General features: G+C 54.5%; 1 protein-coding gene across 1 annotated transcript; it reads left to right on the forward strand.

The window, feature by feature from the left end:
- Positions 1 to 8,756: 8,756 nt before the first annotated feature.
- BLOC1S1 (biogenesis of lysosomal organelles complex 1 subunit 1) lies at positions 8,757 to 12,384 on the forward strand. Its single transcript, XM_059683166.1, has 4 exons — positions 8,757 to 8,928; positions 9,623 to 9,695; positions 11,732 to 11,864; positions 12,181 to 12,384. Exons 1-4 carry the CDS (start codon positions 8,868 to 8,870, stop codon positions 12,289 to 12,291), a joined length of 378 nt encoding a protein of 125 aa, XP_059539149.1. The 5' UTR covers positions 8,757 to 8,867; the 3' UTR covers positions 12,292 to 12,384.
- Positions 12,385 to 12,511: the final 127 nt, after the last annotated feature.

A 12,511-nucleotide genomic window follows, 5' to 3' on the forward strand; every position in this document is an offset into this window, starting at 1 on the left:
GGACTCAAGGGTCCCAGGTTAGATTCCGGTCAAGGGCATGTGCCTTGGTTGCGGGCACATCCCCAGTAGGAGGTGTGCAGGAGGCAGCTGATCGATGTTTCTCTCTCATCAATGTTTCTAACTCTCTATCCCTCTCCCTTCCTCTCTGTAAAAAATCAATAAAATATATTTTAAAAAATAAAATAATAAAATAAAAAATAAGACATGGGAGAAAACAAGAAAAAAGACTGACGATGATAAAGGAAGAGGAACAAAAAGGCAAAGATGAGAGATGGGGCCCAAGAGGCAGGGGGATGGGAAGGATGTCTGCAGTTCCCAGGCCCTTCCTAGGACTGGGCATTTCCCACCACCACTGGGGAGGGGATGGGAGGGCGGAGTCCTGGCTGGCCCAGGCAGGAGCTGGGTGGGGCTTCCCAGGGACCTACCAGCAGGCCTGTCCCTCTTCCTCTCCCTTCCCCGCAATGCTGAGGCAGAAGCAAAGGGAGGGGGGACATTTTCCAACTCTGCTATTTATAACTCCAATCCAGAAATGGAGCCAGGAGGAGAGATAGGGAATAATTTCGCACAACTAGAACCTCATTGTTCCCACCTTCCCTCCTCTTCCTAGTTGTCTTTCTTATTGGGTGTTGGTCTTGTGCATATCCATCTGTCCACTGCTCGCTCTCGCTCGCTCTCTCTCTCTGGTTTTGTCTCGTCCGAAACTCTATTTTTGTCCCCCTTCTCGGAATCTTTCACAGACGATTTCTCAATGTCTCTAATGTTTTCTCTGCCCCTCAAACACTGTCATATTCTTGAGATCCTGTCTTCTCCCTCCCTTTCTTAAAAGCCCCAATGTGACCTACCTAGTTCCTCTTCACATGCTCACTTTGTCTCTCTTACTTCTTTGTCCAAGATTATGCTTTTAACCAAGCAAACTAACAGGTAGGCTCTTACTCTTCTGGCCCTGACACAATTCTCGGCCTGCGTGAATTACTATCCCCCTTTGGGCCTCCGTTTTTTACAACACGACACGTGTGGCCATCTCCCCCAGGGGACTAGGCAATCTCTGCACAAGTGCTGCCAGCAGGCTGACACAGGGCTCTGCTGTTATCAGCCCCCAGAAATGCTCTCTCCATTACTTTTGCACTTCAGAGCCACAGACAGTAGGGAAGAGCTGACGTGAGGATACTGGATAGTAATGTCAGGATAGGACCGGGGACTCCCCTCCCCGACTCAGCCCAGACCCACAGCCGGCCTCGGAATACGGTTAGAACCCCAGCTGCCTCCTTTCTGCACCTACAGCTTCTGCCCCCCTCCGGCTCCACTCCTCTGGCTCCTGCTAAATCCAAGGCTGAAATCAGATGCCAAAAATCTGCTTCTGACCTCCTCTGCGCAAATATTTGAGAAGTCACCTCACTGCTACAGGAGGAAGGAGAGAAAGGCCGCCCAAATTAGCCTGCCTATAAATAGTGGGGCAAGGGTTGGCGGGAACAGGCGAGAGCTCCAGCGCAGCCTCGTAAGGTTAGACACGTAGGTTTTTCTCTAAAAGAAAAGTGAGACAAGATTGCTGGAGTGGAAAGCAATATCATGGGAACTCTGTAGGTGAAGGGGGGAATGAAGACGCTTGAGGGGTCCTGAGAATGGAGGAAGCTGAACATTAGAATAAGCAACCTGCCAGAGAACTTCCTGTATTTGAGTCAAGAGTTTGGGAATTCTCCCTAGCCCTCTTGGCTCAGTGGATAGAGCATCAGCCTGTGGACTGAAGGGATCTCGGGTTTGATTCCAGTCAAGGGCATATGCCTGGGTTGCGGGCTCGATCCCCAGTAGGGGGCGTGCAGGAGGCAGCCAATCAATGATTCTCTCTCATCATTGATGTTTCTATCTCTCTCTCCCTCTCCCTTCCTCTCTGAAATCAATAAAAATATTTTTTTAAAAGCTCTGATCACAAGAACAACAAAAAAATTATTTAAAAAAGAGTTTGGGAATTCATTAAATTAAAACCAGTGCTGATACTATATGATTCCACTCATATAACATTCTCAAAATAATAAAACTATAGAGATGAAGAACAGATTAGTGATTTCCCAGGGACAGGGATGGGGGGGGGCATATAAAAGAATAGTATAGGCAATTCTTTTGTAGTGATGAAGAGTTCTGTATCTTTTTTTTAAATATACTTTTATTTATTTCAGAGAGGAAGGGAGAGGGTGAGAAAGATAGAAACATCAATGATGAGAATCATTAGTTGGCTGCCTCCTGCACGGCCCACATTGGGGATCCAGCCCACAAGCCATCGAACGGTGACTTCTTGGTTCTTAGGTCGACACAACCACTGAGCCACGCTGACCGGGTGAGTTCTGTATCTTTTTTGTTGTTATTAATCCTCACCTGAGGATATTTTTCCATTGATTTTTTAGGGAGAGTGGGAGAGAGAGGGAAAGACAGAGAGAAACATTCATGTCAGAGAAACATCCATGTGAGAGACACACATCAATTGGTTGCCTCCTGCACAAGCCCGGACCAGGGACTGGGCTGGGGAGGAGCCTGCAACCAAGGTACGTGCCCTTGACCAGAATTGAACCCGGGACCCTTTGATCTGCAGGCCAACACTCTATCCACTGAGCCAAACCAGCTAGGGCAGAGTTCTGTATCTTGATTTTGGTGGTGGTTATTTGAGACTTTACATAAGATGAAGTAGTCTACACGCATGCACACACACACAAACGCACACAAATGAGTGCGTGTAAAACACTGGTGACAATTGGATAAGGCCTGTAGACGAGTTAATAGCATCATAGCTATGTCAGCCTCCTGGTTCAGATATTGTGCTACAGCTATGTAAGACATCACCACTGGGGGGAGGGTACTCAGGACTTCATGTACTATTTTTGCAACTTCCTCTGAGTGGACAACTATTTCAAAATAAGTTTGAAAATTGATAAATGCCCAGGCTCGGCGAAGACTTGCCTGACTGGAAGCTGGGGCTTTCTCCAACCCCTTTCCCCTCTCACAACTTTCTTCCCCTCCATTGGGATCCCTATTTTGCAGCCCTCAAGCAAATACTTGCAGAACACACACTCCCTCCACCTCATCTGGCAGCAGAGCCTGGGCCCATATGTCCCAGGGTCAGCCTTTTCCTCCTCACCACACAACGTGGTGCCTTTCTCACCCCAGCCGCCTCTCCAGCACCGGAATCCTCCGCCTGCCTCTGAGTTCTGGCTGTGGCCAACGCTTCAACTATGGGAGTGGCTGGGAGAGGAAGAATAGAAATGTGATTGAGGGGAGTCACCGGAGAAATGGCCACTCTGGTCTTTGAGGATCTTGGGGAGAAGGACTAGGAGGTCACTTCCCACAGGGAGCCATTTAAACGGACTTGAGGGCCTCTTTTCTTTGAGCGCTGGCTTCAGGCCAACATTTGGAACTTGGCCAAACCACCAACAGCCCCCTCTTGAAGCCCAGCCAGATTTCCCGGTTTGAGAAGCTTCTCCACTCACGCCATGCCCTCCCTCAGTCCTCACCAACCCCAAACAACCCAGCAGCTTCCGGCCCTACAGTTTAGCCCAGTCAGTCAGCTTGGAGCTTGCTAATTAAAGCTAACTCTGAAAGAGACCTCAAAAGAGCAGGGAAAGGAGTGGAGGAAAAGAGCATGGAGTTACATCCACTCATCCTAAGGGAGAATAATCAGGGTGGGAAATTGTAAGGAGAGGTGGGCCGAGAGAGGTTTCAAATATCAAGACTCGTTCAACGGTTACAGTGCAACTTTTCTCCATCGCTACCAAAGATAAGTGGGGCTGAGCTTAAACTGCAGCAGAAACTACGCGGTTGGACGGTCAGCAAGAAGGACCCAGCAAAAGAGCAGCTGGAGGACGACCCTGGAGAGATAAGCTGCAGGCCCCAGATACGGGACCCATGTCCTCTGTCCAGCTCTAGGGCACAGGAACTGCCAGTATGCGGGAGGAGAGGGCGGGGCTTATGTCTGCAGCGTCCTGGCAATCTCTCTGCTGATTGTGAAAATGTCAGACGGTTGTGCCAAGCAGGGTGAGGGTAACACAGGATGGGCCTGGCACACTCCCTGTGTCAGCCTATTCTTAACATGCACAGACTGACCACTGAAACCCCCAACACCAACCACCCTCATTAGCCCCTGCCCTCACGCCCCTCAAGTCATCATTCTCTGGTACCTCTTCCAACCCCTGCCCTTCTTTCCCAGGCTCCACAGCTCTGGGAGTGAGACACCAGGCATGTTCCCGGCTGCCTCTATTTTGCTTGCTCACTGCAGTTAGAAGCAGGAGCCAGGGTGGAGGTGGGGGGAGGGCCGGGAGAGGCTGCCCTGTGATGCTCTCACTCTTCCCGCATTTATTGATCAGCCGTTCTCTGGAGTGGACCCTCTTCCCAAACACTCCTCCCCTGCCAGGATTCCCTTCACCTGAGGTCTGAGCTAGAAGGGCCTGGTGGCAACAGACAGGGCCTCCCGTCCCAGGGCCTCTCCCACAGTGTCTGCAGCACAGTCGTTCCACTCAGGCTTTGGAACCAAATAGCCTGGATGTATAGCCGACCTCTACTTCTAGTGCGCTCTGTCACTATTTCACTGCTCTGTATCTGGAATTCTTCATCTGCAAACTGGGCATGATAATTATAATACTTTACAGGATAGTTCTGGGGATTGGGATTAAATTAATAATACATGTAAAGTGCTTGGCCCATGGTAAGTACTCAGGAAATGTTGGAAAAAGAAGTTATCCTATCTAATAAAAGAGAAAGATGGTAATTAGCGTACGACTGCCACCCTTCCCATTGGCTAATCAGGGAGATATGCAAATTAACTGCCAGCCAAGATGGCGGCTGGCAGCCAGGCAGCTGATGCGAACAGGGAGGCTTGCTTGCTTCAGTGACGGAGGACTCCAATGTTCCCTGCCTGACTTGCCGGCCTCTCAACTGCAACTCTAAGCAACTATGTTGCAAATATAGAAGCTAAAAACCCCCCAGAAACCTGCTTTACTCATCCGGGCTTCAGCCAGCCGGACCACAACATTGTATCAAATACAAATGGTAAACAAAGGCCAGAAACCTGTTTTCAGCAGCCGAGGCCTCAGAGCTAAAGCTGGCCCAGAATAAAAAAAAAAAGAAAGAAAGAAAAAAAGGAGCGGTTGGGAGCTTCAGTCACCCGTCAGCCTGAAAACAGCCCTCAGCCCCTCAGCCAGACTGGCCAGGCACTCCAGTGGGGACTCCCACCCTGATCCAGGACACCCTTCAGGGTAAACCAGCCAGCCCCCACCCATGCACCAGGCCTCTATTCTATATAGTAAAAGGGTAATATGCCTCCCGGCACCGGGATCAGCATGACAGGGGGCAGCACCCAAACCCCCTGATTGCCCTGCGGCTCTGTGTGTGACAGGGTGCAGTGCCCTAACCCCCTGATCAGCCCTGCTCTGTGTGTGACAGGGTGCAGCACCCCAACCCCGTGATCAGCCCTGCTCTGTGGGTGATAGAGGGCGGCGCCCCAACACCCCCCGCCCACGGGCCCTGCTCTGTGTGTGACAGGGTAGAGCCATAACCTCCCCATCGGCCCTGCCCTGAGTGTGACAGTGGCGATGCCCCAACCCCCTGATCCGCCCTGCTCTGTGTGTGACGGCGGGCGGTGCCCCAAACCCCCTGATGGGCCCTGCTCTGTGAGTGACAGTGGGGAGCTCATCAACCCCCTGATCAACCCTGCTCTGTGTGTGACAGGGTACGGAGCCCCAACCCCCCTGATGGACCCTGCTCTGTGCATCACAGGGGGCAGCGCCCCAACCCCCTGATCCGCCCTGCTCTGTGTGTGACAGGGGGGAGCTCCTCAACCTCCTGATCAACCCTGCTCTGTGTGTGACAGGGTACGGAGCCCCAACCCCCCTGATGGGCCCTGCTCTGTGCATGACAGGGGACAGCGCCCCAACCCCCTGATCCGCCCTGCTCTGTGCATGACAGGGGGTGGCGCCGCAACTTCCCTATCGACCCTGCCTTGAGTGTGACAGGGGGTGGTGCCCCAACCCCCCGATCGGCCATACCCTGAGCGTGACTAGGGGTGGCATCGCAACCTCCAGATCCTCCCTGCTCTGTGCATGACAGGGGGTGGCGCCCCAACTCCCCGATCAGCCCTGCTCTGAGCCCAACCAGGGGCTGCACCTAGGGATTGGGCCTGCCCTCTGCCACCTGGGAGCAGGCCTAAGCCAGCAGGTCGTTATCTTCCAAGGGGTACCAGACTGTGAAAGGGCACAGGCCGGGCTGAGGGACCTCCACTCCCCCCCAGTGCACAAATTTTTGTGCACCGGGCCTCTAGTCCTATATAATAAAAGCCTAATATGCAAATCGACCAAACAGCAAAACAATCGGTGGAACGACTGGTCGCTATGACGTGCACTGACCATCAGGGGGCAGATGCTCAATGCAGGAGCTGCCCCCAGCTCGCAGGCCCCAGGCCAGCCAAGGCAGGTGCCAGTGGGTGCCCCCCAATTGCCCCGACGGTCGCCCCGTAGAGGGAGGCAACCTGTGGTGGCGGCAGGGGGGGCGGGCCAGCAAGCAGGCGGCACCAGGCTGGCCAAGGCGGATGCTAGCGGGGGGTCCCCCCAATCGCCCAGCTGGTCGCCCCACAGATCAGCCCTGATGGCCAGCCAGGCCTAGGAACCCTACCTGTGCATGAATTTCGTGCACCAGGCCTCTAGTAGTACACATATAAGCATAGACACATGCACAGTATCCAGCATTTTTATTCAGAATTTTTATTTTGGCACTTAATGTTCTGCTTTCTGCTACCACTTAACCAATTCACTCCCTAATCTTTTGATGTTCACACATCTCCCAGGAAGTAAGACGCTACTCTGCAAGCCAAAACCGGTTTGGCTCAGTGGATAGAGCGTCAGCCTGCGGATTGAGAGGTCCCGGGTTCGATTCCGGTCAAGGGCATGTACCTGGGTTGCAGGCACATCCCCAGTGGGGGATGTGCAGGAGGCAGCTGATCGATGTTTCTCTCTCATCGATGTTTCTGATTCTATCTCTCTCCCTTCCTCTCTGTGAAAAATCAATAAAATATATTTTAAAAAAAAAAGATGCTACTCTGCAAATAGCTGAATGAATCAAAGTAATCTTCAACTCATCCTCAGAAAATTCAAAAAGGATGTTTTATTCTAATTCAGTCAGCACCCATTTCTCCACCTCCTGCAAGTAGATGTGATAAAGTCAGTTTTCAACTATGTAACTGAATCACAAAATGAGAAAATGCCAAAGTTTGAAATAGCTTCAGATATGGTTTAGTCTAGTGATTCTCATCCTTTGATGCATTTTAGAATCACCTGAACAACTTTTTTAAAAAATACTTATGTCTGGGCTCCACTCCTCTGAGGTTTAATTAGTCTAGGGTCAGGGAATTTTTTTAAACTTCCCCCACGTGATTCTGATGTTTAGACCTTATTTCACAAAGGAAAAAGAACACAAATCCAGAGTGGAGAAGCAATTTGCCCAAAGTCACCCAGCATGTCAGTACATGGTGCACCAAGAGAGACTGTGGCCATAGCAAGAATATGTTGATGATGTTTATAATTTTTCTTGTTGGAGTTATCCCGGAAGCATTTTTCTTAGTTCAGAGAGGTATTATGTCATTTACCTTTTACTGTGACAACAGCAGTTATTCTTCTGGTAAGACTGAAATGGGTTCCAATTCCCTGACCACAGAAGGCCAGAGATGGCATTGCGCATTACTGCACTTAGCCCCAATTAGCAAAGCTCCCTAGGAGGCCACGTGGGGTGGGTGCCCGAAATACTGCCTCTCTACAATGATCACCCCGCGCCGAGGGGCCGCAGCAGTGGTGAGAAGAGAGAGAGCTGGAAACCAAAGGAAAGCTGTCCCTCCTAGAGGGAAGGAGCTGAGAACAACTGAGAACCGGCCAGAGCTGCCAGGAGGGCAAGGCAAGAAAGGAAAAGAATTTCAATGAGCCTAGGGAGCCGCTGCTCCGCCAACAACCAAACCATGATGGACAGCCTGGCAACATCCACCTCTCCCCTCGCCCCCCCCCCAACCCCACCCCCCCTCCACTCCCGCCCCTCCACACACACCACACACACCAGGAGACTGAGATCCAAAAGAAATGTTAAAAACTGGCTCTGGCCCTAGCTGGTTTGGCTCAGTGGATAGAGCATTGGCCTACGAACTGAAGGGTCCTGGGTCCGATTCCCTCAGGGGCATGTACCTCACTTGCAGGCTCCTCCCCGGCCCAGTCCCTGGTCAGGCACATGCAGGAGGCAACCAACCGATGTGTTTCTCTCACATTGACATTTCTTTCTGTCTTTCCCTCTCTCTTCCACTCTCTCTAAAAGTCAATGGGAACATCCTCAGATGAAAAAGTTGGCTCTGCACCTGGCCAGTGTGGCTCAATGGTTGAGCATCAACCCTTGAACCAGGAGGTCAGGGTTCCATTCCTGATCAGGGCACATGCCTGGGGTTGCAGGCTCCATCTCCAGTGGGGGGCGTACAGAAGGAAGCTGATCAATGATCCTCAGCATTGATGTTTCTACCTGTCTCTCCCTCTCCCATCCTCTCTGAAATCAACAAAAAAAATATTTATTTTTAAAAATTGGCTCTGCAATGTGAGTGGTAGAGAAAACGTCTTCCAACATTCACCAAAAAGTGAACTCGCCATAAAGACAAGAGCTCACCCGCCCCCAACTCTTGACTATTCCCTTTCTTCCCAGCCAAGATCTCACTACCTGCCAACCTGGGCTCAAAAAGGGGGCGGGCCCGACGTCACGTGACGGCGCGGTCACGTGGCCCGGGCCCCTCGGCGCTGAGCCGTGCGTCCGGCTCCGGGAGTCTGCGGGGCCGGGCGCGTCCAGCCTCCCCGCCCTAGCCTGACGCGACCATGCTGTCCCGCCTGCTGAAGGAGCACCAGGCCAAGCAGAACGAACGCAAGGAGCTGCAGGGTGAGCCCACAGCCTGTCTGCCTGCGCGTCCTCTCCCGCCGCGGCCTAGCCTCAGCCCGGAGCCTGGACCCCGAGTAATGGCCCAGATCCAGGGAAGGACGCGGACTCGTGGGCACGGGCGTCGGAGGAGGGGGAGGTGGTGCTTCTTTGGAAAGTCCGTCCGGTGCCAACGGGCTCTAGTCCCTTTAGCGGCACCCGTGTCCCCTCGGAGACGCCCCTCGGCTGGGCCGCCGGCCTCGTAGTCCCGCCCCTGCTCCAGGGGCGCTGTGCCGATTGGTCCCGGCGGCCGCTCCTCCCGGGAGTGGGCGGGGCTCCAGGAGGGAGGAGGGTGTTGGGGACCCGCCCCAGATGGGATTCTCGCAGGCCGGAAACGGCCGAAGCAGGTGTGGGCGCCCGTTTGCTGAACCCGGGCTTGGGATCCGGAGTTGCCGACCCTGAGGCCAAGGAAGCGGGGAGTCTGCACCCCTGCACCTTGACGTCCCCGGGCAAGACGCTTCCCCTCTCCGGGCGCCGGGCTCCGCGCCTATGACATGAAAGCTGTTTCTGTTGGGCCAAGTCCTTTGCAGCTCTGGCGCTGAGATCGGTTGACATGTTCCCACAACTAGCAGAATAGTCATGAGTAGGGGGGCCTTCAAGCAGCCCCCCTCAAAAACACCTCTTCGCCACTCCGATCCCTTCCCCCTCCTCCCCGCAGAGAAGAGGAGGCGAGAGGCCATCTCTGCAGCGACCTGCCTGACAGAAGCTCTGGTGGACCACCTCAATGTGGGGTATGAACCCTCCCACCCACACCAGCTGCCCGCCCCGCGTTGAGGCGCAGGCAAGACCGAGGGCAGCCGCTCTTGAAGGGAGGGATGTGCTGCTCATCCTTCCCTCCCCCACGCAGCTTACGGTCAGGAGAGGCTGAGTCAGCTCTGACCCTCAGCACGTCAGGGAAGAGCAGCCAGCTCTGTCCCTCCTCACAGTGACCTCCCTGGTGCCCACCACCTGATGCCCTCCGCCCACCTCCTCGCACCCCTCAGGCCAGCTGTCGCTTTGGTGGGAGGGCGGTGCCCTCCTTCACCATGGCTGACTGCCTTCTCCACCGCCCACCCTCTGGCCGGCCGGGGAGCAGCTGGCAGGAAAGAGAGGCACAGCTGGTGAGGGTGAGGGTGAGGGTGAGAGCAGGACCCCTGCCAGGCGCTCCAGCAGAGCCCGGCTGTCTCTGCCCTTCCTTCTGGGCCTCGGGGGCGGGGCCTTTTTTGGAAAGTCTGTCCCGGTGCCACCAGGGACTACCCTCTGCTCCAGTCCTAAGTGGAAAAAACTTGGGAAGGAGCAAAGAATATTCTCTTGACCGGGAGTGACCCGGGAGGGTACAGAGATGATGGTTGTCGGCCGTTTATTGGAAGAAAGGAGGCAGTTATGATGCCTTCCACCCCAGGGCAAATAGTTGTGAATCCAGAGACTGAGTCACCCAAGTGAGCCAGGCAGGGGCTGCCATCTTCATGACTCATTTCTGGGGAAGATTAGGGCAAGAAAGGCTGTGGTCAGGGCCTCTGACCGCCCTGCCCTCCAGGCCCCTCCCTCCATTCAGTTGAATAGTGGAGAGCAGGAGATCAACAGGAAAAACAGATTTTAGAAACTCCCAGAGGAATCTGGAAACATGGGAGCCCCCTACTCTTACTGTTTCAGGTCCTACACTGCCCCCTGCTGTGGCCACCTGTCCCCAGGGACAGGGCCTTACCCCACACGCATACATTGGCGCCTCCTGGCTCTGCTGAGACGTTGGCCCGGGCTTCTTGCTCTCTTCTGACTTTGCTAGGGGCCACCCCACTTTCAGTTGAGAGGGCAGCTAAGCCAAAGCCAGATTAGAAAGGGTTTTGTGCTGCTGCCCACGGCTCCTCTCATTCCCCGGGAAGGAACACAAAGGCCCCGTCTATCTCAGCCCCTGTCAGGTGCCCTTCCCACTCTCTCCACACCCCCAGCCCCTTGCCCTCTCCAGCCCCCATGGATTCCTGTGGGTGGGGGCACCGGATGTGGAGTCTCTCAGCTGACCTAGAGCTTCGGGGCGGGTAGTGGAAGATTCACCAGCCAGTAAGGGAGAACAGTGATTGCACAGTTATTGCAGGAGGGTCGGGGGGTGGAGGCGGGCAGAGAATTGAGGATACCAACCTCACGGCAGTCATGGTGATGGCAGCCAGCATCTTGATTGAGGAGAAAAGAAAATAGAGCAGAGCGGAAGGAAGGGAGAACGTGTGCATGTGTGTCCATTTGTGTGGGCGGGAGGAGAAGGGTTGGGAGGGAGACTGAGCCAAGAAGCAGTCCCTGGGAGATCTCCTCTTGACCCCGAGTTCCTGGGGAGGGGGTTGCTCTCCCCTCCGACCCCAGGTCAGGGAGCGGCCGAAGTTTCCTTCCCAACTTTGCACAGATCCCTGGGCTTCAGTGGCTGCCAGATGTGTCCCTGCTACTGGATTTTCCCAGCTTTCCCCATCTCCCCCTTCCTTCCCAGCTCTTTACTCAGGGATACCCCCCTACCAGGCTAGCCCTTGCTTCCCCCACGCAGCTTCAGGAACTCTTCTCGGGGTAGGAGATGGTGTGTTTCTACACAGCTCCCAGCGAGGGTCTCTGAGAATCCTGGGAGCGGGAGGAAGAAGCTGGGTTCATTTGCATGTACTAGTCTTGTTGCGTCACTTCCCAGTATGGTCAGTCACGAGGTTGTCCCCAGCCTGACCCCTGGCTGGCCTCCCACTCTCGCAGTGGGGTGTTAGTCCTGGAGACCACTCTCACCAGTTGGGTGGGTCGATGTCCTCCCTTCTCCAACCTCTAGTGTGGCCCAGGCCTACATGAACCAGAGAAAGCTGGACCATGAGGTGAAGACCCTACAGGTCCAGGCTGCCCAATTTGCCAAGCAGACAGGCCAATGGATCGGGATGGTGGAAAACTTCAACCAGGCACTCAAGGTGGGCCACACTCCCGACATCAACATCGCATCCTGGGCCCCCACTGGCTGCCTCCAGTAGGGTCACCTCAGACCTGGGGCTAAGGAAGAGGTGGGATGGCCCCAGAAACCCCATCTATGGCCCAAGAAACCCCATCTATGGCCCCAGAAACCCCATCTATGGCCCCAGTGTCAGAGAGGCTAGCGAAAGGTAAAGGGAGCTGGTGGGTCCAAGCAAAGCCCTTTGTAGGGGATGGGTGGGAAGTGCCCCCATTCATCCACTAGGGCCACCCTCTACTCACCCTGATTTGAGGACCCCCACCCTCTCCCCTTCCCAGGAAATCGGGGATGTGGAGAACTGGGCTCGGAGCATTGAGATGGACATGCGCACCATTGCCACTGCCCTGGAGTATGTCTACAAAGGACAGCTGCAGTCGGCCCCGTCCTAGCCCCTCCCCCTCCCCCTCTGCCTCCTCCTACCCCTCCACCTCCCCTTGGGGCAGGAGGGAGGCTGGCAGGCCACAAATAAAACACAAGCCTCAGTTTCTCTGTGATACATTTCAAGGAGCTACTAGCTGGGCATCGGGGGTGGGAGGGGAAGGGTCATAGACCCTAAGGGACAGGCCCCTGGTGCAGGCACCCGCCCGTTGGGTGACCAGAAGTCAGGAG

Source organism: Myotis daubentonii, chromosome 2 (assembly GCF_963259705.1).
Source record: "Myotis daubentonii chromosome 2, mMyoDau2.1, whole genome shotgun sequence".
In the NCBI taxonomy this organism is placed as follows: domain Eukaryota; kingdom Metazoa; phylum Chordata; class Mammalia; order Chiroptera; family Vespertilionidae; genus Myotis; species Myotis daubentonii.